Source organism: Rhinatrema bivittatum, chromosome 6 (assembly GCF_901001135.1).
Source record: "Rhinatrema bivittatum chromosome 6, aRhiBiv1.1, whole genome shotgun sequence".
NCBI lineage: Eukaryota > Metazoa > Chordata > Amphibia > Gymnophiona > Rhinatrematidae > Rhinatrema > Rhinatrema bivittatum.
The window spans coordinates 313683147-313709214 of NC_042620.1; the positions used below are offsets into that span (position 1 = coordinate 313683147).

Consider the following 26068-nt stretch of genomic DNA (forward strand, 5'->3'; position numbering starts at 1 on the left):
AAAACTTTTCTCGTGCTAAGAGTGTGTTCTGTGGGACACCTTTAGATGTACTGAGGAATGTAACCCATATTGCCATTTTAAAGAGATCACATCGGAACAGACACACAAAGGGGTGTCCTGCTGACTCACCCGCCCTCTATCCCTACAGACAAAAAAAAAGTTTCCTTTTTGTAAAATATTGGCTCTTCAAAAACACATTTGACTTCCACAAGGCCAAAGTGAAATGCATGTGAATGCTTTTTTTTTTTTTATTTTGTAAAATAATATTGTAGCCTTCAGATCTGTGGCCATATTTTACAAAGTAGTTCTGTAGAGTAGTGAAACTTATCTAGACCCTAAGCCCTTTCAGTTCGTCATCTGTCTCCTTTGGTACCCATTTGTTGGTTGTCCAGAGCTGTGTGCTTTGATAATGCTATGGAAATGCTAAATAATAATACAGATGGTACTAATGAAGATATGCAGGTCTGTCTTAAACAGGGTGATACAGGTCTTGTGGCTGGGCAGGAAATATCAATGTGTTAGTAATTTTTGGAAGAGAGCATATCTGGAGAAAAGAGGGGGAAAGCTCATCTGATTAGAGGATTTTTAAAACCAATTAGAGCAAACACTGCTGGCTCAGAAGTGGTTGCAAATATATGGATAGAGGCCAGAGCCCCATACAGATGGTGGGAGAAATCTTGGTTGAAGAATCAGCTACTAAAAAAAAAGATTACTGAGAGAAGTCAGGGTAAGGTATCATGAATCAAATGCTCTATGGGAAAGATGCAGAAAGTAAATGGGAGAAAGTCAAGAGAAAAAGTCTTAACTGGTCCTTGTAAGCTTACTCCTTTCAAATCAAAGCGTGAGCAACATAGAATTAGCCCAGGGATAAGTACCAAGAGGAAAAGGTAACAAGAAAAATGGTAATTTTTAAAGACAAATAAAAAGTCAAACAGGGTTTCAAATATGGAGAAATATAAGATACTACAAGAAATGTAGAAACTGACTGTAATCAGGGATGTTAAAAGAAATTTGGAACAGAATCTAGCAGCATATAGCAAAGATACCCTAAAAAGAGGTGGTGAAGCCAAAAACAGTGAAGGAATTCAGAGGGGCACGGGATAAACACTGTGGATCCCTAAAGGCTGGAGGATGGAGTTAAAGAAAAGAGCGCATGGGAGTACCTGGGGGTAACTTGCTGGTGTGGCAGTTGCTGCCCTTAACAAATAAGCCTTGATACTGTTATTCCAGCTCCATCATTGCTCTCTGCTTCAACGGCAGTGAGAAAAGGGGAAATTGGATTCAGACAGCAACCAACAAGGGTCCCAGCGTTTATGGTTTGGGGAACAAATAAACATGGAGGTAACTTGCTGATGCGGCTTTTACTATCCTTAATCGCTAAGCCTGATACTTTTGATGCGGCTTCAACATTGCTCTCTCTGCTTTCACGGCAACGGTTAAGGGAAACCGAATTCAAACAGCATCGGAGGGCCCTGACGTTTACAGTCTGGGAAAGTGATAAGCATGGGGGCGGCCTGCACAGTGCAGCAGATACTGGCATAAGCTTGCTGGGCAGACTGGGTGGATCATTTCTATAAAATCCTTCTCCAGATGCATCACCAACAGGCTGGGGAAGTACTGGAAGAAAGAGTGAGGAAGGTACTGGCCCATGCCGGGCTAGAGAGGGGGGCTGGAAGAGAAGGAGCGCTGAAGAGGGACCCCTCTCATCACTGCTGACTCAGGTTCTGGTGACAACACCAGCAACAATTTTGCCCAGAACAGTTCCATTTTTGCTTTGTACAGAAATATCCAATAAGTATCTCTCTTGCGGATTAGCTTTCAGAGGTCTCTTGGAGCTCGGTCGCTGGTGGTGCAGAACATGAACACCTGAGACTTCCAGTCCAGGGCTACTTGTTAACAAAAAAGATTTTCATGCTGCCAACCTGAGGCAGGTTGTACTCATTCAACATACGTAAGAAAAGAATTGCAGAGTAATTTGTCTGAGCGCTTTTTTTTTTTTTCTCAGATCAGTAGGAAAATATACATTTTTTTTATAATGTTGGTCTAGATGTATAAGTACACTATCCTGAAGTTGTGGTTGCTGTAGGTTGAATGGTTCAGGAGATAATGACAGACGAAGCGAATGCATAAGCAATCTTTTTAAACACAAAAAAAGTGAGTTTCTGCACACAGCTACTTCACTGTTAATTGCATTAGGGCATTGGGTGATCCTTTCAGGAGCTGTGACATCATTATTCAGTGACTATCTCATCTGATGATGTCACAGCTCCTGAAAGGATCAGCACAAGCTGTGCATTTTTATTAGCAGCTACAAGTTTCCAAAAATCAAGGCAGCTTGCTTTTATTAGTGAAAACAAGCAGTAAAAGGCATATTGATTTAGAGACCAAGAGTTCCATTGTTCACTTTTAATATATTGTTCCAGATCTCTTGATTTCTACATGCATGGCTCACATACCGTGTCCTTCGGCAGTCTGTGGGTGATCAAGCATTGAAAGACTTGATCTTTACCTGTATACGCTGAAACAGAACAGGCAAAAATCAGGCAGAAGTAATTTTCAAGTACGGACGGAATACATTATATCTATTTGGCCCTGCGTTGTCCTCCTGTTGCTTTGGGCTTTCAGCTCAGAACCAGCCTATGACACTAGGAGTCTTCACTTGGGTTCTCCCCTATTTGTCTATTCCCCACCCAAGTCAGCTCAGCTACCACGGCAAAAGTCCTCATCCAGGGGCCACAAACAACAGCTCTCCCCAGAGCCTACCAGCCGCGGTCCCTAACTCTGGCCACTGTTGTGCGACGACACTCCCTCTCCCCAAAGGCCTTTGCAGCATTCCCTGCCCTGGTCAACCTGGGGGAGGGGGGCAGAGGCTTGATCTGGGAGCTGAACCCAGCAAATGCACATTGCACAATGCACTTGCCATTAAGCTGACGCCTTATTTTTGCTGTTATTAAACAATACGAATCTCCCTGCAACTTGGGGGGAAAATTGTTTTTCCTTTAAATATAAAGATTTATTTGTATTTATTTATTTACTTTGTAATGTTGGTGAAAACCAGTGAATGGAGATTGTGTTGTACATGTCTAGGGGCCAGGGCTCCTCAAGCAACAGCAGGGCACTCTGTCCAGCCTTCAGACGCCAGACAAACGGGGAAATAACTAAGCCGGGGCTTTCCCAGACCCGTCCTGGTGCCCCCACAGCCAGTCAGTTTTTCAGGCTACCTGCAATGAATATGCAGGAGATACACATGCAGGCACTGGAGAGACAGTACATGCAAATATATCTTGTAAATATTCATTGTGGGTAGCCCGAACCCCCCCCAGCTGGCAGATTTGGGATGCCTTGGCCTAGTTATTTCCCTCCTTGTCTGAAGGCAGTGTGCTGCTGTTATTACAGGATTACACAGAAACAGTAGGGACATTTGTCACCAGCCCATAGTGGTGATTGTAACGTGCCAGGGGATCCTGACAGCAATATCATGGTTCTCTGTGACACTAAAGAGAGAGTGTCCACGTAGGTGGGAAACGGCTGTCTCCCAGGAAATCTCAGATTCAGTCACGCTACAAATGCTACACTTTGTTGTATAATGCCAGATATGGATGAATGGTATTTATCATTCAGGAATAAGGACAGCTTCCACTTTAAGAAAAGAGAGATAATTAACACACCCCTGATGTCTTTTAGCTTAATTAAAACCAAAATCTGCCTTGCTAGCTGAACATCGTAAAGAAATAATGAACTGCGAAACTGTGCACCCCAGCAGACCAAAATCTCAGAATAGATTATGGGAAAAAATCAGCTTGATCAAATGTATTTAAAAAAATGTGATATATACCTAGATTGATGTCTTACAATAAGGAGGCAAACATTATTATTAATAATAATAATAATAATAATAATAATAAAAATGATCTAATTCACAGGAGAATGTCAGTGACTTCAAATAACATCTAAAGAACGGACATGTGGTGTGCTCTCAAAACTTCATGTACTACAACATCTTTGTTGTTGGTCCTTTACAAAATAACACAACCTACTAAAATGCCTCTACTCTCCAGGGCCAATATAGCAACTGGAACTGCACTGTGAATTAGGGCAGAGGAAGGCAGCCAGCTCGGGGAAAGGGGGAAGCTTGTCCCAGAAGCTCCGTGATTGCGGGAAGGTGAGGGGTGTAAGGTGGGGGGAGGGGAGGGGAGAGATCCAAAGTATGGTCTGTGGCTACAAAACATGGCAGTCCAGCATCAATCCTCCCATTACAGAATAAAGACCTGGGATTATAAACAAAAAACATGGGGGGGGGGGGGGGGGGGGGGGGAAGAGCAGGAAAATAAATATCCAAGGGGGTTCAGCTATGATCTCAAATCACTCAAGCTTCCTTCTCATGACTTATTTACAAAAACGCCTGAACCTCTGCTGCAATTACCACCTTGTAATTCCCAAATCATTCTGCAAATTTTTCTATATAATAATCCGAATCCTAAAGGTTTTGAATATTCCTTTCCCCACCAGATTATCTTCATTGGGTTTTAATTTGAGAAAAGTGAAGGAAGATTGTGTTAACTCTTAAGTTTTACTACAGGGACCCAGGAGAAAATGAAGGTTAAGTCAGTGCATCCTCTGTGTATAGGTCTAGATTTAGGTAGGGGGTATCACTCGGGCTGAAGAAGATCCTGATCTTGCTTGCTGAAGTGGCATCTGTGATGCCCGCCTCCCTCCCCCGCTCTCCGAGCCTGCCCACGGATGCCAGGATCTTAAATCCATCCTGGTGCCGGCTCGACATGGATGCTTCCAGCAAACCTCTTATTCTGGAGACTCGGGAGTGGGAATGAGCTGATCCTTAGACTCAGCATTGGAGTTTTGGTTCAGGGAGGGGCCATAAATTCAAAGCTTGTCCTTTACCACTGACCAAGAGGCTCTGGTTTACTCTCCTCCAATTGCTAAGACATTCTTTGTTCTCCTATAATACTTGAAGACGCCTCCCCTCCAGCACATCACTGTTACTGTGTGTGACCTCGGGCAAGTAGCTCTTACTATAGAAAATCCAAATTATAGTCCTATAAATTGGGATTAAGATATTTAAAAAATATACCATTTGATTGAAAATACTCTGGCAATTTGAAAAAAATTAAAGCCACCAATCCCAACCGAAATATCTCATTTCAAATTATCGTGAATAATTTCATTCAGGGGGGGGGGGGGGGTTTGCATCAGGATCCCTTGAGAGCAGAAAACTTTCAGCGCATTGGCTGGCCAAGTGCTGAGATTATGCCAGAAATGTTGGTTGTCACTTGTTGCAATGTTTTGAAAACCTGTTTTCCGATTTAACCCCCTCCCTGCCGTCGCGCACTTTGCAGATGGATCCCGGGGAGGGGCGGCACCAATAACCCAAAAGCTGGAACCACTGACACTGGAACAGCACAACAACGCCTCCATCATTAGCCCCCGAGGCCAGCACCGCGGCTCACAAAGCAGTCGGCTTCGCTGGCGGGCCCTTGTCCGTACTGCGGGCCCGGTTAATCCACATCCATCCACCCCTCCCTCCTCTCGCACAGACGGAAGACATAAATAAGCGGCTTCTTGGCGCCTTCTCACCCCTATCCCAGGGCATCTCTGCATTATGCGCGGCCCCTCGGGATAAGTTAGAGCTTCAAGAGGTGCCGAGCTATCCGGGACAGAAATGCGACCTTTCACCGTTACCTCCTTCCTCGCAAGGGCAGATGAACGGCTCCCTGCTTTCTCTCGCGTATGCAAGAGGACGGGGGAAAACTGAGACCCCCCCCCCCCCCCAATAAAAATGACAATTTCCCTCACTGATGTCCAAAAAGCCTTCTTCATTTGAGGGGGAGTTTTCCCTCCATCCTGCACGTCACTGGCGCCAGCGGCCCTGCCCCCGGGCTCCCGCCGCGCCTGCTGAGCGGCCCCGCTCCCCAGCCGGCGCTCCAGGCCGCGTTTTCCGCCGGAGCCCGGCCGCTTATAAGGCGAGAAAGCGTTGCGCCGGGGGTGGAGCTGAGATGTCCGGGCTGCAGGTTTTCATGACCCGCACTGAGAGGGAGGCGCTAGGAAGAAGAGGAGGTGGCTGCAGCCCAGGGGGGGGGGGGGCTCCGGGGATCGGGCAGCAACTTCTGCAGCCGAGCGCGGCTTTCCTTCTCCCGCTGAGGCTGGTAAGTCAGGGGCTCAGCCGCGCTTCCCTAGAACGGGGCGGATTCGTTCGTACGAAATATCTGTTTTCTTCTGCATTGCTGGGAGGGACCGTCCGCCTACAGCGCGTCTTCGGGGAGGGGGATTTTTGCTCGAAATTTAACAACCGGCGGAAAGTTTGCGCGCTCCAAGGTACTCTCTTGCCCCGAGTTCGTGCGTCTGTCATTGCGCGATACTTTGCCCTTATCTGTCGGGCTGCAGAGAGCCACCAACTCCGGGTGCTGCTTTGAAGGCAGTGAGGGTGGGAGGAGAGGGGGCCAAATGTGTACCTGTGGTAGTAAACCCAAGTTTGTCTGCTAAACTGGCGATGCTTGAAAGGATGACGGTACCGGTCATAGCAACAACTCTTCAGGCGCTTTAAAGAAAGAGAGGGGCATCTAATGGGAGCTTCCGCGGGCACCGGGGTCTCACTGGGGGGGGGGGGGGGGGGTCTGCTCTCCAAGCACAGAGCCGCTTGGTCCCTTTGACGATCCAGAAGTAAAGTCTGTAAGAAATCGACCTCTCCTTATTCTAAATCTAAAATAACTACCGGCTTAAAAAGGCCAAGCTGCTTAAACTTTAGGCTATTTTTGTTGTTTAGTGTTCCTAGGAGTGAACCTAATGCCCCCCCCCCCCGAGCATTAATAAAAAGAGCAGCCTGGAAGAGGTGACCCCCCCGGGTCCCTGACACCTCGGGCGCACAGGTCCGAAGGGGAGAGATCGGGGCTCCCAGTCTGGGGACAGCTCTCGCTAGATCTGCCTTACAGAGGCGCGGAAGCCTCGCATCGCTGCATGGGTGGAAGGGCGAAGCAGTGCGCGCACACTGACACAAACTTCATGCCTGGCATTTTATACATGGGGACCTTCCTTTTCAGGGTTTTTTTTTCTTTTACTTTATTTTTCTGGGACTTTCAATGTTACAACAACAAAAATCAATGGAAAAATGATTTTTCCCACGGTCTTTTTTCTCCTGTGTTTTATAACCACGTCCTTTCTTCTCCACTCTTCTTTTTTTGTTTTGTTATAACTATGAAATTCCCAACAATAAAAAAAAAAATAAAAACTGAAAACGAAAGCCCCCCCCCCCCCCCCTGCGTATACATTACACTTCGTCCTTGACCTTCGAAATGCGCACAATAATAGCAAGGAAATTAACAGAGCATCTACAGCTTAGAATTCTGGGTGGCCTGCCCTTCACAAAAATAAAAATAAATAAAAAAAAAAAATTCGCCCTCAGGGAGAGCTCCGGTCTTCTTTGATTTCCAGTTTAAAATTCGCGTGCAAGCCCTTTTTAGCCGCGGACTCTGACGGGAGCAGGCCCCAGGGTAGTGCGACAGTACGGGAAGAGGACGGGGAGGGTTTCTAACTTCGCACAGATCCCAAGCGCAGTCCCTGGGACTGAAAGCTGCCGAGCCCGCAGCTAAACTCCCTTTCCCTCTGCTGTTTGACTCGGATCAGTGGGAAAAGCTCTCGCGCGTGGGCGGGGATCCGGACCCAGGACGCGAAGCTTTCTCAGCAAAGCTCCGGCATCAACCCGGCCAGATCTACCAGAGCGCTTTTATTGCCTAGGTTGGAAAAGGGCTTTGGCGTATCCGGCCAGCTGAGTGCAGTTCTCTCGGGTCTGTCCGAAAGGTGTTCATGCCAGCTTTTTCCAGTCCCGATTTGTACTAACACCTGACCGGGCAGGTGGCGTTACAAGCGAGGGGGAGCGGAGACTGTCGGAAGCTTACGCGAAGGGTTTGCATTCATTTTATAGCCGCCCTCGGACTGCACCAGCACCGTCCATAGCATCGAGAGCCATGCCTGCCGATAAAACGGGGGACGTGCTACCCCTGGAAAAGTACAGAGCCGCGAATAACGGGGCTTGCATTTCAACTGCTCCGTGATGGAGAACAACGCCTGGAGCTGTCCGCCCCCTACTCCTCCTCTGTAGAGGGTCCTGCAGTGCCGTCCCGAGGAAATGCACTCATGGGAAGGGAGGTGCAGGGGTCTCTGTTCACTTGTATTCTATGCAATCAATCTGATCGGCTTCAATCCTAAACTACTTCAAGAGTTTATTTGTTTATTTATTTATCTATCTATTTATTTTTTACCGAGTAGTAGAAAAAAAGGTTAACAAACCAGTAGTAGGCGATCGTCTTTCATTGGACTAACATGATATGTCTTTATGTCAAAATCTAGCCTTCCACAACCAGGCTCCTTTCTATCAGGTTGTTTGTATTGCCCCGATGAAGGGAGCATAGTCGTGGAAAGCTATCAAAAAATATTTATAGACCATATAAAAGGGAAAGCCTACAGCCCTCATTTCTATATACCTTAAGAGACGTAAAGCGGTAAGCACGCTACTTTACTCAATACGACATTCCCAGAATATATCATGGTAGGGAGGATCTGCCAGGAATGTCCCAGTATATTATTAACACTACAGTGTCCATTGCTGCAGTGCCCAGGGGCCAGTTCCTGTGGGAGGGCTTGGCTTTTAGCCATAGGGGCACATCATGATAAAACCAAGCCTGAAGACTTTCTCCTTCCAAGGCTTTGCTTTTTGTCTTTGGAAAGGGAACACAACGCCACTTCCACCACGGTCCGGTGTATTGGGAAGGGCGAGCAGGAAATGTTGCAGGAACTTCTTGTTCAATACATTGTGCTTTTGGAACCAAAAGTTGCAGAGCCCTAAAGAATTGATGAGGTTTCTCTGCCATCCATCAAGGCAGCTCTGCGATGCCTGTGCAAAGACAAATATTTTGAATGGCCAGGAGATGGCTGTTTTGTAAGTCCTGGGGCATTTTTATAAGCGTAGTAACGCACTCCCGCCTGTGTATTAACACTTCTGGCACTCCCTGAATGTTGAAGATACTCTGCTTTTGACCTCATGTCTCACAATACAGCTGGGCTGTGTGCATTAAAACCTTGTAATACACACCTTTTTTTGTATCTGTTATTCCCCATTTATAATCTGCTCGGGCTTCTCAGAGCAGGCTTTACTTGGCCAATTACAATGGCTCCTTGTTATAAACGCCCTTGCTTGTGATGAACAGGTCTTGTTTCTTAAAATAAGTATTGTGCAGTACACTCTGCTATAATTAGTTTTTGGGGGTTTTTTTGACAAATTTTATTGGCTCCTGGCAAATCTCTTGAACCCATGTTAACAAGCCATACGAACTATTTCATATGCATTGAATTGGATTAGTCCAGTCTGACTACTCTCACATGATGCCATGCGCAGCATGTACCAATTGGAACCCAATGCATGCAAATGAACTTGTGATTGGGTATGGTAGGTCCTGGGATTTCAGGAAAACTGCAGAGAGGGGCTTACAATGTTGAAGGCTCTTGCCATGTGTCAGTGCGATTGGTGCAATTGCACCACCAAAAATAGATTTGAGACAAAAAAAGTAATGGAAAAGGCTAGTGACTGGGGATAATGGAGGGGAGGTAAGAAGGGGCAATAGAGAAGGAAGGGTGGTGAGGTGGAAAAGGGCAAGGTGGTGGAATTGAGGGTAGGGAGGCAATGATGATGGTACTCGTCACCCCAGATACCTTTTGACCCACCAGCCACCTCTAAGCTTCAAGAATTTCAATGTGCATAACTTTGGCCTGAGAGGCTTGGTGTAAAATAGGACTTTTCAGAATTTGAATGTGTTTCTAATACTCCGTCCCAGAGTGGACTGGTATTTATATAGTCTTTCTGAAACCAACTGAGGTGGCCAACAATAAATGCAATCCAGTAAACTTCCAAATAATTCTGGCAAAAAAAAAACAAAACTAAGACATTTTAAACTAAGTTGAAAACATTTTGAGTCTGAGGGGTGTTTTTTTTTTTGTTCTAAATAATAATCACATCTCCTTTTAACCATTTCCCTTCTTTGAGTGCACACTTTTAACTGACTCTCAGAACCAAGCTGTTGGCGTACTCTGGGTATATAAATCATATTCTCTTATTTTAAATGTGTTCAGATAGGAATATCTTATAACTGGATGACCTATCCAGTATCCACAGCATTTGGTTTGAATGTAAATAGCTGCTGAAGTAAAACACCCAATATTTAGCAATCAAACTACAATGCTTGCAGACTGCCTGTAATATAATGCTTCCAAACCTATAACATAATACACTAATTTGTCTAATCACCACTATGTAATCTGTTTTTAATGTGGCTGACCAGTTTGAAAAGTCAGAATACATACCAAAGTAAAGATTTGTTCAGAGTTTCCTATTCTCCTTCAGTTTGCTTTTTCAATTGACTGAACTGTTAATCTCTTATCAGCTACTATGATAGTTGCTCTCCTAAACCAAAAGGGAGCATAAAAGAGCAGCATGAAATCATTTTGCACTGCATGCCAGGATCCCTGTTACGGCACTATTTTTTGCCTGTGGAAGTACAACTTTTTTTTTTTTTATGCCATATGTGCTGGGACCACACTGTCTTTCTTTTGTCAGAATTTCATGCTACTTGCTCAAACATATTTGGGTTTAAGCACCAGGGAACATTGGATTTATAGATCTGCACTTATTACAGTGTTTATATCTTGTGAATGTAAAACATTCTGAAGTGCTTTGTTTTAAATATATAAATCAGATGCATAGTTTAATTTTGAATTTGAAATTTATGTAAAACTCCACTTAGCATAACACCAGAGCCACTAACACTATAGCAACTGTATTCTACAACACTGCAGGGAATTATTGGATCTTTTTCTTGCAGAATTGTTCTGGACTCCATTTGCTTCAGGATTGGAAATGCACAGTCTGCTGGGTCACTGGATAGTTTAGGGGTGTGCTACCACTGTCTGGTCTGAAGTATCGTCCTGCTAGTTTTTCCTGTGCACAGGGGTCAAAAGAGTTCAAGTGCCACTACAGGCAGGACAGGTGGATTGGAGTGTGATCATACATACTATGAAACTGCTAAAGAGAAATTACAGCATAAAAGCCAAGAAACTGTCAACTTTTACATTAGGGATGGGGAGTATAGGATAGGTGATTAAAAGATTTAACTGATAATCTGATACAAATTTAAAGTTTTTAAGGAAACAGTTGCTTACAATCAATTTAATTGTAGCGGCATAAGTATATAATATTTAATATGGTAAATTGTAGTTTTGTTTTTAAGTTTCTAAAGTTTACAAAGCAAAGCACTGTTATGAAAAATGAGAATGACTAATGTGTTATCACCAAGTCAGCTTGCACTTGATGAATACACAATTGTCAAACTAATTAACCCACCTGAAAGATACTTAAGCCAGTTTTATCTCACCCTTAGCTGTTGGTGGGTCACACTCCTGCTGAGAAGTGTAGCTCAGAAATCCAGCAACCTGGCCAGCAAATGACAGGAAAATAGAACCCAGAGGTTTCCCAGACATCTCTGAGGTATGGCCAGCAGGAACAGAGTGGCTTGCTGAAGTTTTTTCAGGGAATAAGTTGGCAAGGCACCTACTCTAAGATTAGAGGAGCAGGCTATGCTGAGCATGGAACTCAGTCTTAAGTTTGGTTGACGGATATAGTGAACTGAAGCAATTTAAAGTTCTGGGAAAAATCCTTTAGGAAAATGTTAACTGTCTATATAGTTCAGGGTCCTTTTTTTTTTTTTTGTTTGCAACTTCATTACATATTCAGTTCCATAGGATCCAATACTGATCATGTTTGGATGTCACCACCATCTATAGACACAGGATTGGTGGGATGCAAATGATGTCATCTGAGCCAGATGCATATGAATATCCTCACTTCTAGTAATGAGGTTCATCAGCAGACATTTTCTGACCAATACTCACTTCATATCTGGTTTCATGGCTAGATACAAAGTTTTCACCAAGGACGTATTCACAATTCCTGTGTCCTGGGTGTCCTAGAGCATTATGAGGTGCAGACAGATGTCTAATAGGGAAGAACAAGTGCAGTTTCTTCTTCTATGTGTGATTCATAGCCATAAGAAGTTGGCAAGATCATCACATAGCTGAAGACTATATTTTTGTAATGCTTAGGCCTGCACCTTGGTTCAGTAAGCTGAAAGCTGTAAAAGCTGCAGTTATCCCATTCCAGCACTTTCCAAAGGGTCCCGCTGTTGCCTCTTCCACCACATGGCAAAATCTGGTGTCTGAGGCCTTGATGTGGTTATCTTTCAGCCCTGATCTTATTTACATATGTTTTCTGCAAGATTTCTTTGTTTTTTAAATTAACTTTAAGCTCTGCTTGTGGTACTTTTTTTTTCACATAACATTTTATAAACCAAGATCTAAACTTTGATACCTGGAAACTGTGGTTGGGTTATTCTGCATGATTCTTTGATTTTAAACAACTTTTGATCAGCTTGAGCCAGAGGATTACCACTTTGGTCTGTGTGTGTGTGGGGGGGAAATTGGTGGAAAGATCTATCTAGTGGCTTCACATCTTTGGTCTTATCCAGTCTTTATTTTAAACTCCTATCCTAGTGACTTCATCACTGCTATTTACACATGATGCAGTCCAGAAAATTCCTCAGTATTCTAATAAAGCACTAAAAACATTTCTAACCTTAATATTGAACACAGAACAAAGTTCAGCATCAGATCCTCCTGACAGAACCACCTCTCCATTAACTAGGAGATAGGGTATAACCTGTATACAGTTTACACATACCTTTTTATAAGACTCATGTAAATAAAAATTTCTTTCATATGACCTGAAAGAAGCATTTGCTCAACCATCCCACAGCCCAGCTTCTTGGGAGAGTTCTGGACTCGTTTTGCAGGTCTAAAGGAAATTAACAGGTAGAGAATTTCTCCTTCCTCTTTATTCTGCTAGACCGGTGCAGACAAGCATGAAGTACCAAAACTTACGTAGTCTGGGAGAAGGAAGAAAGGGCCGCTTTAAGCACACCATTCTTGAAGGCTGTGTCTTCCTTAGTCCGAACATGCAAAAAATAATGCTTGACAATATAATGCAAAGATTATCAAGTAATCGTTTTTACAAATGTCCTCTGGAGTTATAGCATAGGAAAGGCTGAGCTATGGTAGAATGGGCCCGAGAACTGACGGAACCTGATGCCCTTTAAGTATGTACGCTGAAGAGAGTGTCTCCTTAATCTATCTTGCTGAGGTAGCTTTGGAAGCTGCCATGACTTTGTGAGGACCTCTAAACATGAATAATCTATATGATTTACAAATATCATCTTAGGAGAACCTGATGGACATCCAAAAATCTTAAAGACCTGTTCGCACCCTGACACTTGTCTGTGGGGAAAAGGCCAGGAGACAAATGATCTGATTAAGATGAAAAAACAAAAAGTACCTTAGGTAAAACAGAAGATACTGGCAGAAAACACTAGAAAGAGATCTTGATAAGACAAGACCTGCAACACAGAAATACACCTAGTCTAATAGATTGCAACCAAAACCATCACCTTTAGAGAAATCCTTAACAAATACCTGCTTTAGAGATTCAAAGTGGGAAGAAGTTAGGGCCTTGAAAATCAACTTAAGGTTTCACTTCCTTTTTACCTCCATGAAGGAAATGAAAAACGTCAGGATGGGACAATACTGAAAGACCTCGAATTCTACCTCAGTAACAGGATATTGCCGCAACCTGGACCTCTGACAAATTTAGTGCTAAACCTTTATCCAGACCATTTTATTTATTTAACTCTTTTCTATACCGACCTTCATGACAAATGTCATATCACATCGGTTTACACAGAACAAGGGGTAAAACAACTTTAACTTTAAAAACAAACCATTTTACGAAAAGCAAAGTTATATTAAACAAGGGGGTAGAACTTGGAAAGCTGAGGTAGCCAGAAAACAAAGGATAGACAAGCTAACTAGCAACTAGACTGGCAGCGGGTGCCGGACTGTTTTGAGTATGACTGGGTATGGCTAGGTGGCATTTTGAGGTTTCTGAGGTTATGAGAATGCTTGAAGGAATAGCCTAGTCTTGAGTTTTTTCTGAAATGTTGGGAGGCAGGGTTCTAGTCTGAGGTCAGAGGGCATGGCATTCCATATGGCAGGTCCCGCTGTTGAGAATGCTGGTTCTTTAGTGGCTGCGTGAAGTGTGGCTTTTGTTGGGGGGACTTGCAGGGTTCCTTTGTATGCTTCTCTGATGGGTCTAGTGGAGGTGTGAAGCTTGAGAGGGGTCTGAAGGTCGAGCTGGAGCTGTTTATGGATGGATTTATGGATAATGGTGAGAGACTTGTGTAGAATTCTGAAGTTTATTGGAAGCCAGTGTAGGTTCCGGAGGATAGGAGTGATATGAGCTACTCGGCTAGAGTTGGTCAGTATTCTGGCTGCCGAGTTCTGGAGCATTTGTAATGGTCTGGTGGTGGAGGAGGTGGTAAGACCCAGGAGGAGAGCATTGCAATAGTTGGCATTTTAGCCTCTCCATGTTTGGAGAGGCTAAAATGGCAGAATTATCAGCTTGTCATGGAGAAACTGACTACTCCTTACAGCAAAATCAAATAGTTGCCAGACTCTGACATATGCCACAGAGGTAGACTTCTTATGGACTTTCAACAAAGTGGAAATTTTACAGAGGAATATTCTTTTTTTTGCAAATGTGACCTCTCAATAGCAGAGTCATAAGTAAACAGGGAGAAGGGTCCTCTGACTGGACTTCAAGAGGTCAGAAGACCTCTTGTACCTGAACTTCAGCAGATCTACCTGCAGTTCTAGAAGATCTGCATATCAGGGCCTCCTTGGCCAGTCTGGAGCCACCAAGACAGTCCAGACCAGTTAATTTTCAAAACCTTCTCAATGTTCTTCCTTTCAAGGGCCATGGTGGAAACACAGCGTGACCTTTCTTGGTCATGGCTGGATGAGAGCATTTTAATGCCTTTGGATCCACTTTGCTACATCAACTGAAAGACTGGACCTTGGCATTCTTGTGGGTTGCCAGCAGTCCATTATCTGAAATGTAGCTTGACACTGTTTCCATTCTCCTGGATCCAAGCGGTTCCTGCTAAGGAAATCCATCTGAATGTTCTCCTGTCCTACAATATGTGCTGCTGATAGCTGAATGAGGTTCTTTTCTCTCCATCAGCAGAGGAGAGTGATTTCCTCAGAGAGACCCCCCTTGTTTGTTCAAACACCACTGCTGTTGAATTGTCACTCTTACTGACTTTCCCCTTACCAAGGGAGGGAACTGTAACAGAGCTAGCCTTATTGCCCTCATTTCCGCCTTCTCCTGAGACCAGAGCCCTTGAGCTGCCTGATCCAGACAGTGTCTTCGCAACCTGACAGGCTGGCATCCATGGTGACATAAACCCATGAGAGAAATTCCAGATGCATGCTCTTTTTAACAAATTCTGAGACTAGGTCCACCATGTTATATTTTCCCTCACTGCAAGAGGAAGATAGTGCTCGCAATCTTGAGATTGGGGTAACCAACAAGAGTAACACTGCCTACAGGGGATGTGTATGAGCTGTGGCCCAGGCAACAAGATCCAAGGTGACAGCCATTGAATCCAGCAGCTGTAGATAATCCCAGACTCTGGGAGCCCTTAAGAGAATCTGTTTTGATCTAATATTTTGGCAACTGTTTCTGGAATCAAGAAAACATGTCCTTTCTTTATATTGAATTGAGCCCCCAAATATTCTAGAGCTTGAGAGGGAAGGAGGTTGCTTTCTGCAAAACTGATTACCCAACTCAAGCTTTCTAGCAGCTGGACAACTGTCAAAAGCCTTGATACTACTTAAGAGCTTGACCTTATCAGCCAATCATCCAGCTAAGGGTGGACCACAATTCCAGACAGACAAACTCCTTAACCTTATATTGTTATAGACCATTAGTTGCTAAACAATTAGAAGGGACAGAGTAAGGAAGTAAATCGGAAGTACTGAATAGATCCCTGTATCAAATCCAGCTCTTGCACAGCTGGTGAATGTTTTAAGATGCAAGTTTTCCGAACAATGGCTGTCTTTTCTCCATGCAGTGGCTGCAAGAGAAGCTGAAGCTCCTTAGAAGGGCCGATACAGTAAAAGTTGCGGGAGAGTGCGCGCACAGGCCACTCCCCTGTGCGCGTGATTTAGTATTCAAATGAGGGCCCGTGGTAAAAAGAGGCGTGAGGGACACTAGCGCTTTCCTAGCGCCTCTTTTTGACAGGAGCGGTGGCTGTCAGCGAGTTTGACAGCAGATGCTCAATTTTGCCGGCGTCAGTTCTCAAACCCGCTGACAGCCATGGGTTCGGAAACCGGCCGCCGGCAAAATTGAGCATCCGGTTTTCAACCTGCAAGCCGTGAGCTGACTTTAAATTTTTTAATTTTTTTTAATTTTAAATTATTTTTTACTTTTGGGACCTCTGACAATATCGCCATGATATTAAGTCGGAGGGTGTACAGAAAAGCAGTTTTTACTGCTTTTCTGTACACTTTCCCAGTGCCGGCAGAAATTAACACCTACCTTTGGGTAGGCGCTAACTTCTGAAAGTAAAATGTGCGGCTTGGCTGCACATTTTACTTACTGAATCGCGCGGGAATAACTAATAGGGCCATCAACATGCATTTGCATGTTGCAGGCGCTATTAGTTTTGGGGGGGGGGGGGGGGGTGTTTGGCCGCGCCTTTGACGCGCTATTACCCCTTACTGAATAAGGGGTAAAGCTAGCATGTCAAATGCGCATCCAAACGCGGGTACAGTGTGCTCCGCCGAACCGCACTGTACTGTATCGGCCCGATAGCGTGGAAGCTGCGAACACTGGAGAAAGGAGCATTGTTTTTTGAGTGCTAAAGAGACTAAGAAAAACCCCCAATAAGGTGGGTTATAAGCTTTCCAGTGATGTAGGTGCTAGTCCTCCAGAACTGAGTCTGGGGTAGAAATGTTTGTCCATTTTAGTAATTAAGAGCAGACTATATTCAGACTAGTTGATGGCTGGAAAACATGTCATGTTGGGCAGGATCACATAAAAATATCTTCTGTTTAGACTTGGGTCCAGCACACCAAACACTTCCATACATTTGAATTCCCATTGTTTTCTCCGTGTCCTGAGCTCGAGACGGTCTATCAATGTATCTGTAGGTTTGTTTCTGTGCTACAGTGGTACACGTTCATATGTTTTCTGGCGGGCTGTCCTGCAAACAGGAAACATCAGCGTCCATTCAGTAACAAAACAACTTTACTAACCCTGCACATGTTTACTGTCACTTACCCCCCTAAAACAAGCACAGCTTGTTTTTGTTGGGCCTGGCTTGTTTGTTTTCTGCTCCTTTTTTTGGGTTTCTAGCTGACTTTGTATGAGCCTTTCCTGGTGCACAAACTTAAATTTGCAATTACCCAGGGTTTCTTCACGTATTTCTCAATGCTCTCCCTCTATTTTAGCTCAGCCAGAAGCCATATACCGTGCTCCTGCTGGAATCTGTCTCGCCAGGTCCTGGGGCTCCCATTTCTCCCCCCCCACCCCAAAATGTTACCTCCCTGCTGTTCTTTCCTCAGCAGATCTGAGGAGTGAAGCTGGACTTAGGGAAAGCAACACATATGCAGCACTGCCTCTGAGCGAATAAGTATTGGAATCAGCTGCCAGCCGAGCCAGTCTCAACACTTTTCCATAAATACACTTATGGATAAGTTCCTTTGTGCTCAAACGTCAGGTGTTTACAGCAGATCCTTGGAGGTGATTCAAGGGCAGCAAACAATGAAAACCTTGCATTCATGACTTGGATGATGTCTCCCTGGATCAGCACCTAACCTCTAAGCAGATAATTGCACACACTGACCCTTTTGTTCTCCAGGAATTTATCCAACCACTGTCTGTACATGTAATAGTGACAACTGTTTCTAGAAATGTTGCGATGTCTTGTCTACTTTTTAGTGCAAAAAAAATAAATCCCTTTGCTGGAGGTGGTGAGAATTAGTGCTGTTGATTCAGGGATCTGCTCCAGTTGCCTTACTGGGGGTCAATAAATTTATTTTTTTTCTCTTTTTCTAGGCAGAAAATCAAAATCTAGATGAGATTCTGCAGTGTGTTTCCTATTTTCTAAATTAACCAAATGTGAAAGTTACACAAAGGTCTGCAGTCCATCAAGCCACAGATTCTAATGCTGTAAGATCCTGGCATCCTTATTTTAGGCACCTCATTAAGTAGAAAGCATGTGGCTCCCATACGCTTTGCAGCACACTACATCTAATACCATTTTGTTTTTGCTTTTTAGGATGCTTCAGTCACGAGATGAGTTCTATGGTTTATCCCAGTTTGAGCATGAAGGACCATGAAGCTGTGACCATTCTGCACTACCAAGGGACAGGTGTGAATGCCAACAAGACTAGCAGTGGGAGCTCTCATGCTACTGCTACAGGACTAATAGTATCTGCTGCAGCTTCCATGGCGCAACCATCCAAGCCCCCAGCATTTAGCCTACAGACATCGCCTCACTTGCTGGCCAGCATGCAACTGCAGAAACTCAACAGCCAGTACCACGGAGTGACTGTTTCTGCACACTCGGACTCTGCCTCCATTCAGACCTGGAACTTTGGCACACAGCCGTTGGGCCCAGGAGCACTAACTTCCCCTAACACTACCCACCATGGACCTGGAATTATTGACTCTGACCCCGTGGATGAAGAGGTTCTGATGTCATTGGTGGTGGAGCTGGGCCTAGACCAAGCCAATGAACTGCCAGAACTCTGGTTGGGGCAGAATGAGTTTGACTTCACAGCAGATTGCTCCCCAAATTGCTGATTCCCCCTTCAAAAAAAAAAAAAAAAAAGGAATTCAGAACAAGGGATGAAAAGAGAATCAAGGTGTGGCAGGTCATGCAGTACCTGTTCAGAGGAGGTCCTGGTGGATCTGGTACCTGTTTTCTGCCCCTTTCTCTCCTCCTATTAATGAGATTAGAAATAGTTATCCCAGATATGTCATCTGATAAACTCTAGAGACTTTCAAGCATTTGTTTTTTTTTTTCCCTTTTTATCTTTCAAAGACTGGCTGCGGTGAGGAGTGCTGTGGTCTTAGCTCCTGGCAGGTAAATGGAATCCCCAGCTCAGGATCTTGTGCCTCCCCTGCCACAAAAGGGGATGATCTACTAGCCCAGCTAAGAAATGATGGAATGAAGAAGCACGCTTCCTGCATAACTGTTCAGTGTCTCTCGTTGAAAAGACTAAAGGACAAGAGTCCTCTCTCAGATACCAAATGATGAGCAAAAGATTGGATATCCACCCTAAATGAAAGAGGAGCTTGGCGTTACTCTGGAATACTGGAATAACACCTTCTACAACCTTTGCATTAGCTACAAGAAGAACCTTGACTCTGGCTATGAACACACATACATCCAGCTGGATTTATCTTTTTCTTGTCCTTTAATGTTGTGTATTAACGGTTGCTGCCAGCTTCAGAGAGGTGGAGCATAGGGAATCATGTGGTGACAGTCCAGGAGCTTAGATTGTTCAAGGTTACAAAACACATGAACAATCTTGATCATCCTCGCTTGCATGCAAGACTTGTAATCCAGCTGTAGTCAGAACAAGTCCATACAGGCAGTGGGGATATTAAACAGGACTACATCACCTGTCCCTGATGATATCGTTATTTGACCTTTAATTCTGATAGATATGCTCAGGGAAATATTATTGCTCTGTTCTCTTAAAGATTCCAATTATATCCAGTCCCAACCACATTAAAAAGCAAGCCTCTTCTAAATATTGACTGCTGTTGAAGGGAGTGAACAGAGGATTATGGTATCCAATAGCATTTAACTTGGATTTTTATGTGACTGGGTTGTGGGTGCTTTGATGCCACCAAGTAGTTGCAAAGCAACTTACACGTCACTATTTGGCACAGATGGAGCTTCGTTAGTGATAGAATGGAAACTTATGTTTGAAACATCACACATTTAATTTTTTTTTTTTTTTTTTTTGCTTAGCCTAGCAATTGGAGTTGGCATTTACAATATTCTAAACTTCCTGCCTTCAGTGTAAATGCAAAGACCTGGGAAGTATGGTGTATAGCAGAGGTGAGCCTTTCACAGACCACAAACAAATCTGGTTTTCAAAATCTCCATCAGAAAGATGCCTGAGCTATATATTTGCATGCCATGCTCATGCACACTTATTGTGGCTATCTTCTTTGGTTAAGGATGGCATATAGGATCCAACCAATGGTTTCTCATGTTTCCCCAGTGTGTAATTTCTCCTTTTTGGAACCATGAAACTGCTTTCTGTTAAGGCGTTTTAATCCCATTTCACGCCCTTGACATTTCCTGACTTTACATATTGTATTCTGCTATTAAAGTCAGCCATTGGTAGCTCACACTACCGTAGGTGCTGTTCCCTCTTGGTATCACTTTACATCTGTTTCTATGAGGGCTATGCAGCTGGGGCTTCTCTTTGGATTTGCACTTTGCTGTGTACATAAACAAACCAGGAAGCTGTAGCTCCACTGGTGCTAACAGCAACTGATTCTGTCTAGGATGTCTCAGCTGAGTCCGGCTGAGAAGTGGGCAGGCTGGCTAATAGCAAAGGCACTAGTACTGATGAATGACGGCAGAAAAGGACCAAATGGTCCATCCAGGCTGCCTAGCAACCTTATGATACTAGCTGCTGCATTGTCCAGGTTACCCCCATGTTTCTCTTAAAGTTGGGTACTGCCGCTCTGTGCAGTTATCCCCAAGCCTTATGAGAAGGATAGTAATATTTAGAAAACCAAGCAACTGTCTCAAACCCATCAAAAATTACTGCCAGCTCCATTTTTACTGGGTGAGGAGCCTTCTTGAACATGGACAACGCTGCTTGATGTGTCTTTGTTCTTGGCTGTAGAAGCAGACCTGTACTTTTTCCCCTTATGTGTTCATAAGGTTACTCCTGCATTTATTTGTTTGAGAGAGGAGAGCTAATTTGCCTTGAGCAGTCCCTGAACGGGAATTAAACCCTGGCTTTGCTGGGTCAGGGCACGTTGCGCTGACCACTAGGCTGCTGCTACTCCACTCCAAAGCCAGAGGACATTTAAAAACTGAATTCTTTCTTCTGAAAAGAGCAGATCAGACTAGGTGACTCATTATTGGAACAGGCCAGGTGAGTAGATAGTTCTCAATCCAATTCTCGGGACACACTTAGCCAATCAGGTGTTTAGGATATCCACATTGCTTACAAATATTATGCATACTCATTAACTGTAATGTATCCAAATCTATCTCAAGCCTATTCAGTCGGATAGGCAAATTTCTCAGGCATATTCATTGTGGATATCCTGCAAATCTGAATGGCTGTGGGGTCCTTGGGGCCAGAAACCCTGCCATACAAGGAAGAATGTAACTCATGGAGGCACTGTTTCCCAATCCTCTACTAGAGCCACACCTAACCTGTTGGGTTTTCAGGGTATCCACACTGCAGATGCATGGGACTTGCATACACTGGGTCTCCAATATATGCACATCTTATACATATTCAGTGCAGCAATCCTGAAAAGCTGACTGCATAGGTGTGGCTCTACGAGAGGGCTGGGAAACCCTACAGGGCAAACAGTGGCACAGATGCATTCAGTGAAGGCTAAATCAGTAGAGCCAGTCTGTTACAGTATGAATGGGCTGTGAGACTCATTTATTACTTTTTCCTTTTCTGTTCCATGGCCAGATGAGGTCCTCTTTAGAGTAGCATTTCTAAATCTGTGTTTTTGGAAAGATAAGATTTGGTTTATAAAAAAATAATCTTGGTTTCCTCAATAAATCATTTTTGTTTGACACTTCAAGCTCTTGTTTGTTAAGGTTAGGGCCATGATGGTAAAACTATTTCTATTGTACCTGCTCTTAAGCTCAGTATGGTGTCTGGCAATTCCAGATACCAAACTGAGGGACAGAAAGTCTAAAGGCAGGGCTCCTGAAAATGTGCTAATCACAAAGCAGGCCAGACAAGCTTGGCCCGCAGCAGACTGCTGGATGTGATCCACTCCATATGGGCCAATGAACAATGGCAGATATCACTCCCATCCACCCTGCAACTTAAGAGGCTCCCCCTTTATACATTCTATTGCCCCTCTCTATCCTTGTCCCCATCTTATCCTTGTACTTTTCATTCATTCTTTCCATTCCCTTATGCATTTCACAAGCTGCCACTTGCCATCATCTCTCCTTTTTCTGCAGGATGGATTGTACATTACATACTGAAGACATCTTTCTCTTAACTGCATAGATTAGAACAAACAATCGGGCCGATACAGTAAAGTCCGCGGGAGAGCACCAGCCACTCGCTGGTGCATGCAATTCAATATTCAAATTAGGTGGTGCGGTAGAAACAGGCAAAAGGAGACGCTAGGGACACTAGCGCGTCCCTAGCATCTCCTTTTAGTCCGGAGCGGCGGCTGTCAGCAGGTTTGACAGCTGACGCTCAATTTTGCTGGCGTCGGTTCTTGAGCCCGCTGACAGCCATGGGCTCGGAAACCGGACGCCGGCAAAATTGAGCATCCGGTTTTCGACCCGACAGCTGCCGGCCGACTTCCAATTTTTTTATTTTTTTTTTTAAACTTTTTTTTTACTCTTCGGGACCTCAGACTTAATATCGCCATGATATTAAGTCTGAGGGTGCACAGAAAAGCAGTTTTTACTGCTTTTCTGTGCACTTTCCTGGTGCCGGAAGAAATTAGCACCTACCTTTGGGTAGGCGTTAATTTCTGAAAGTAAAATGTGCGGCTTGGCTGCATATTTTACTTACTGAATCGCGCGTGAATATCTAATAGGGCCATCAACATGCATTTGCATGTTGAGGGTGCTATTAGGTTCGGCGGGTTGGACGCGCGTTTTCCGCCCCTTACTGGGTAAGGGAAAACGCGCGTCCAACGTCAAGCTAACAGTGCGCTCCCCTGAATGAATGTAAGTCAGGCAGAAATTCCTTCTTACAGAGGGGCATAATAACCAGAGTTCATGAGCAGCTGGACAGCCGGCGGTCCGTCTGATCTAGGAAAGAGCTACACTGCTACTAAATGTCACCATTTTAAATCAGAGAAAAGCACAGGAATTGCACTATCAATCACACATTTTAAACCTTGGAAAAAGGGTAAGATAACACTAAAGTTAAAGTGGTTATACCATTCTACTTTTTTCATTTAAACCCATATGTGATGAAGACTTCCAACAGAAAATCCAAAACTGTTCTTGCTGATCGAGCTGCATTTCCATGCTGCCTTCTCATGGTGCAATGGGGATTTTCCTAGCGTGGACGCAGGACCAATGGGTAGAGTGTACTCCTGATAGCAGCTGGAGACGGATCAGATTTCAATCGTCAGTCCTAGTACATATACCCCTGCAGGAAGTGCAACTCTTCAGTATTTTCTGTCTCCATAGCAGTTAGGGACTCTATGCACGCTAGCACGGCATTAGAGTAATTTTACCAAAGAAAACCAAATTAAGAAGAAAATCTTACCTTTACAGATGAGCCCGAGGTCCTGAGTCCATTTGGCTACATGCTAGGAAATGGAGAAATTACTTACCTGATAAGTTTTCCTTAGTGTAGACAGATGGACTCTGCAACCCACCCACGGGTGCCCCGGAATCCGGGAACCTCGTGTGACAAGCCCTGAGAACAAGACAAGCACGGGTAAGCCAGGTAGTACCCCTCGTTCAAGACACCCATAGCTGCTGGGTGTCTGTGTTATCCGGTTGAGTGCACTAGTGGTCTCCACTTGGAAATCAGTTGAACCAGCCCTAGTTAATCAGGTTATTAAAGCACACACATGCACAATTGCTTTTCGAGGAGAATACTGAAGAGCAGAGCTTCCTGCACGGTTATATGAAGGCTGACATCAGCTTTGAAATCTGACTCTGTCTCCCATCAGCTATCAGGATATATTTAAGCACTGTCCAGTTGTCTAACCAAAACTTGATGGCCAGCTGAGATTTGTGAAACAAGTAGTGCATGTTCATCATAAGTACTGAGACAACTGTGCTGTTCAGTCTTTGGCTAACGGGATGTGTGGGCCAACGAAACCTAGATCGTTGGACAAGGGCATGCTAAGGAGCAAAGGAGTTGGCATATCTACACGTGGAATTTCCCTGCACGCTGGTCATCTATGGAGTACCAAAGGTTCACAAATCATTGGAGAAACCTCCCTGAAGCCCAATTATTTGTGCGAATGGATATCCTCTAGAAACACTGGTACACTGTGCAGCTCTTTTTCTACAATTTGCAACCTTCATACAAGACATGGCTCACATGTTAAGGAAATTATCCGTAGGTACAGCTTTACCAAACAGATTGTTTTTTGTTGGTTTAAACATAGCCTTCATATATGAATATATCTCAAGAAGCAGCACTACACACAGTAGCCAAGATACTTTCTCATAAAATGTCTGCAAAACATTGTCATCTTTTCTATTGGAATTGGCAGAGTTGGTGCAGTAAAATATTTTTCAGTTTCAGTCTGAATTTTTCCACCACATTCACAGGGTCACAATGGGCTCCCCCGAGGCACCAGATGTAGCTGATCTCGTTGTCACTTAAGTTAAGGAAAAACTTATTTATACAGCTCCTTATTACAAGTTTATCCACTTGTGGTCAAGCTACATGGACATTTTTCAAATTTGGACCCAGTCAGAAGAACAGCTATTGTGTTTTCATAGTTGGTTAAATCAAATAAACACCAATTTTAGGTTTTCCATTACCTATGATATGCAATAGTTAGCATTTTTAGATATTATGATCCAATGAGTTGAGTCAGCGATACCTACCAACCTTTGCGTAAGGACACTGACAGGAATAATTTACTATGGTCTGAGAGTCATCACCAGCCTATTCAACTGTGGATTACGCGTGGGACAATTTTTCTGTCTTCAAAGGATCTTCTCAGATGTGAATGATTGTGACTGTCAATCTAAAGTTCTCATTTACAGATTCCGTTCTAGAGGCAACCCTGTGCATGCTTTTCATATTGTGAGCAGTTCCTTCAATATAGAGCAAAATTGGAATCTGACCAAACATTGTGTGTGCGACATTACTCTAACCTGGCAGATAAAATAAAAAAAAAAAAAAATCAACTTGCCGGCACTGGCACATCCTGCAGTATCATCCTCTGTCTGACAAATCACCTCTCATTTCATACAGGTGGGAGAGCAGCTATTCAGGACATAGAACCCATTCAATCACACATAATTGGACATAATGCATGCAGAAATTGTGACATGAGTGAGACAACTATTCCTGGGCTAGAGGGGCAACAGCCCGACACAGGTTTTATTCCGCACCACCAATACACTATGGATTGTCATGCTCAAAATGTTTTAGGATGCCCTTGTTCAAAGATCAATGTGGGTCAGCCCACACATTATGTCAGGAAAAGACTGACTGAACAGCACAGTGATCTCACTACTTGTGATGAACATGCACCAGTTGTTTCAGCTTGCGTTTCAGCTGGCCATTAATGTTTGGTTATACACTGGACAGTACTTTAATATATCTCTGTTCCACCACAAGGAGGCAGTGTGAAAGTGCAGCTCAAGGGGTGAGAACAGCTTTGTTTTGTCTGTTTCCAATCTTCATCACCTTTGCATTTAAATGAAAAAGTAAAGTAGGTTTAGTTTTGATTATCTTGTCATTTTTCTGGAGGTTTAAGCTGTCGCTTGCTGGCACATTTTCTATTTTAAAAACAGCAGCGTTTAGGCTCAGTGCAGCTCTACCCTAGATCAGACACACCGCAGGCTGTCCGGCTGCTCATGAACTCTGGTTATTATGCATCGCTGTAAGGAGGAATTTCTGTGACTTACATTCATTATTTCTTCCAAGCTATGCCATTGCGTGAAAGATGGCTTCATTATGCAGTGTACAATCCAGCCTGCAGAAAGTGTGTATATTATAGAGGCACTGGTAGTAATTCCTCATGGCAGCTGCTCGAGTTTCTTCTCTCTGCCAGGAATCTTAGGACTTAGTAGACTTCCCCCCTGAAGAAGAAATGTTTCGAAACACTGCAGTGTTGGGCGTTCTGTAACACCATCCATGTATGCTCAAAGATAAC

The 26068-nt window shown here is 44.0% G+C and overlaps 1 protein-coding gene across 2 annotated transcripts; it reads left to right on the forward strand.

The window, feature by feature from the left end:
- Nucleotides 1-6028: 6028 nt before the first annotated feature.
- Nucleotides 6029-20383, forward strand: CITED1 (Cbp/p300 interacting transactivator with Glu/Asp rich carboxy-terminal domain 1). 2 transcript variants are annotated; one of them, XM_029607528.1, is made up of 3 exons: nt 6086-6161; nt 18068-18181; nt 18291-20383. In XM_029607528.1, exon 3 carries the CDS (start codon nt 18308-18310, stop codon nt 18815-18817), a length of 510 nt encoding a protein of 169 aa, XP_029463388.1. In that variant the 5' UTR covers nt 6086-6161; nt 18068-18181; nt 18291-18307; the 3' UTR covers nt 18818-20383. The 2 variants fall into 2 exon arrangements, with proteins under 2 accessions (XP_029463389.1, XP_029463388.1); XM_029607529.1 differs by lacking the exon at nt 18068-18181 and having other exon boundaries at nt 6029-6161.
- The last annotated feature ends 5685 nt before the right edge of the window (nt 20384-26068 follow it).

What these genes read in the sequence shown, in the direction of transcription:
- CITED1 (XM_029607529.1), top strand. Translation starts at nt 18,308, where the DNA reads ATGAGTTCTATGGTTTATCCCAGTTTGAGCATGAAGGACCATGAAGCT.